General features: G+C 51.1%; 1 protein-coding gene across 1 annotated transcript; it reads left to right on the top strand.

The window, feature by feature from the left end:
- Positions 1–55: 55 nt before the first annotated feature.
- Positions 56–909, top strand: LOC103399302 (probable E3 ubiquitin-protein ligase HERC1). The gene is made up of 2 exons (XM_008338004.3): positions 56–602; positions 694–909. Exons 1-2 carry the CDS (start codon positions 318–320, stop codon positions 877–879), a joined length of 471 nt encoding a protein of 156 aa, XP_008336226.1. The 5' UTR covers positions 56–317; the 3' UTR covers positions 880–909.
- Positions 910–915: the final 6 nt, after the last annotated feature.

The raw sequence follows: 915 nt of genomic DNA, 5'->3' as shown, positions 1-915 counted from the left end.
AAATGTAAAAGGGTCAAATAACTTACATAAATACATCCACAGAGACAGAGACTTTACCATCTCTGCTGTAATTCCATGACCTCTGTTCTTGATCTGGGTGAGGATGAAAAAAAACTCTGACCCCTCAGCCCGTACAGATACACAGTATGACAACAGCTGTGTGCTGTAACTTCTCTGGGCTTTGAACACAGACATTGTGTCAGTACTGACCCCCCAGTTTCCATTAGTGTTTACTCCGGAGCCGTGTTTTTCTTTAATCTGGGCGGAGAACAAATCAAAGCTGATGTTGTGTCCAGGTGGCTGCGGTCAGAGACGGCATGTGCACCATCATCCCCGTGCCCCTCCTCTCCCTGCTGACGGCACAGCAGCTGGAACAGCTGGTCTGTGGTCTGCCCGAGGTCTCTGTTGAGATGCTGAAGAAGCTGGTGCGTTACCGTGACATCACAGAGAGCCATCAGCTGATTGGCTGGTTGTGGCAGAGCCTGGAGGAGTTCACCAATGAGGAGCGGGTGCTCTTTCTCCGCTTCGTCTCCGGCAGGTCCAGGTTGCCTACCAACCCTGCTGACATCACACAGAAGTTTCAGATCATCAAGGTGGACAGGGTGAGCATTTGAACACATTTTTTCCCTTTGAATCTGTATTTGTTACAGTTTAAAATAAATAATAATAATGAATAAAAATCCTCCCCCCCAGCCTGTGAACGGCCTGCCTACTGCTCAGACCTGCTTCTTCCTCCTCCGCCTCCCCCCCTACAGCAGTCAGGCCATTCTGGCCGAACGACTGCGTTACTCCATCCACAACTGCCCCTCCATCGACATGGACAACTACATGCTGACTCACAACACGGAGCCAGCGGACAGCTCCGACACCGAGGACTGAAGCGGGAGGCCGCGGTTCGACGACTTAGTAACGAGT

This window comes from Cynoglossus semilaevis, unplaced genomic scaffold (genome assembly GCF_000523025.1).
Source record: "Cynoglossus semilaevis isolate Cse_v1.0 unplaced genomic scaffold, Cse_v1.0 C19088904, whole genome shotgun sequence".
NCBI classification, from domain to species: Eukaryota; Metazoa; Chordata; class Actinopteri; order Pleuronectiformes; family Cynoglossidae; genus Cynoglossus; species Cynoglossus semilaevis.
The sequence above is the reverse complement of the archived record's forward strand: the minus strand, read 5'-3'. Positions and strand labels throughout refer to the sequence as shown.

What these genes read in the sequence shown, in the direction of transcription:
- LOC103399302 (XM_008338004.3), top strand. Translation starts at nt 318, where the DNA reads ATGTGCACCATCATCCCCGTGCCCCTCCTCTCCCTGCTGACGGCACAG. An exon ending in AGATCATCAAGGTGGACAGG is followed by an intron (nt 603 to 693) that starts GTGAGCATTTGA and finishes CCTCCCCCCCAG; the next exon opens with CCTGTGAACGGCCTGCCTAC.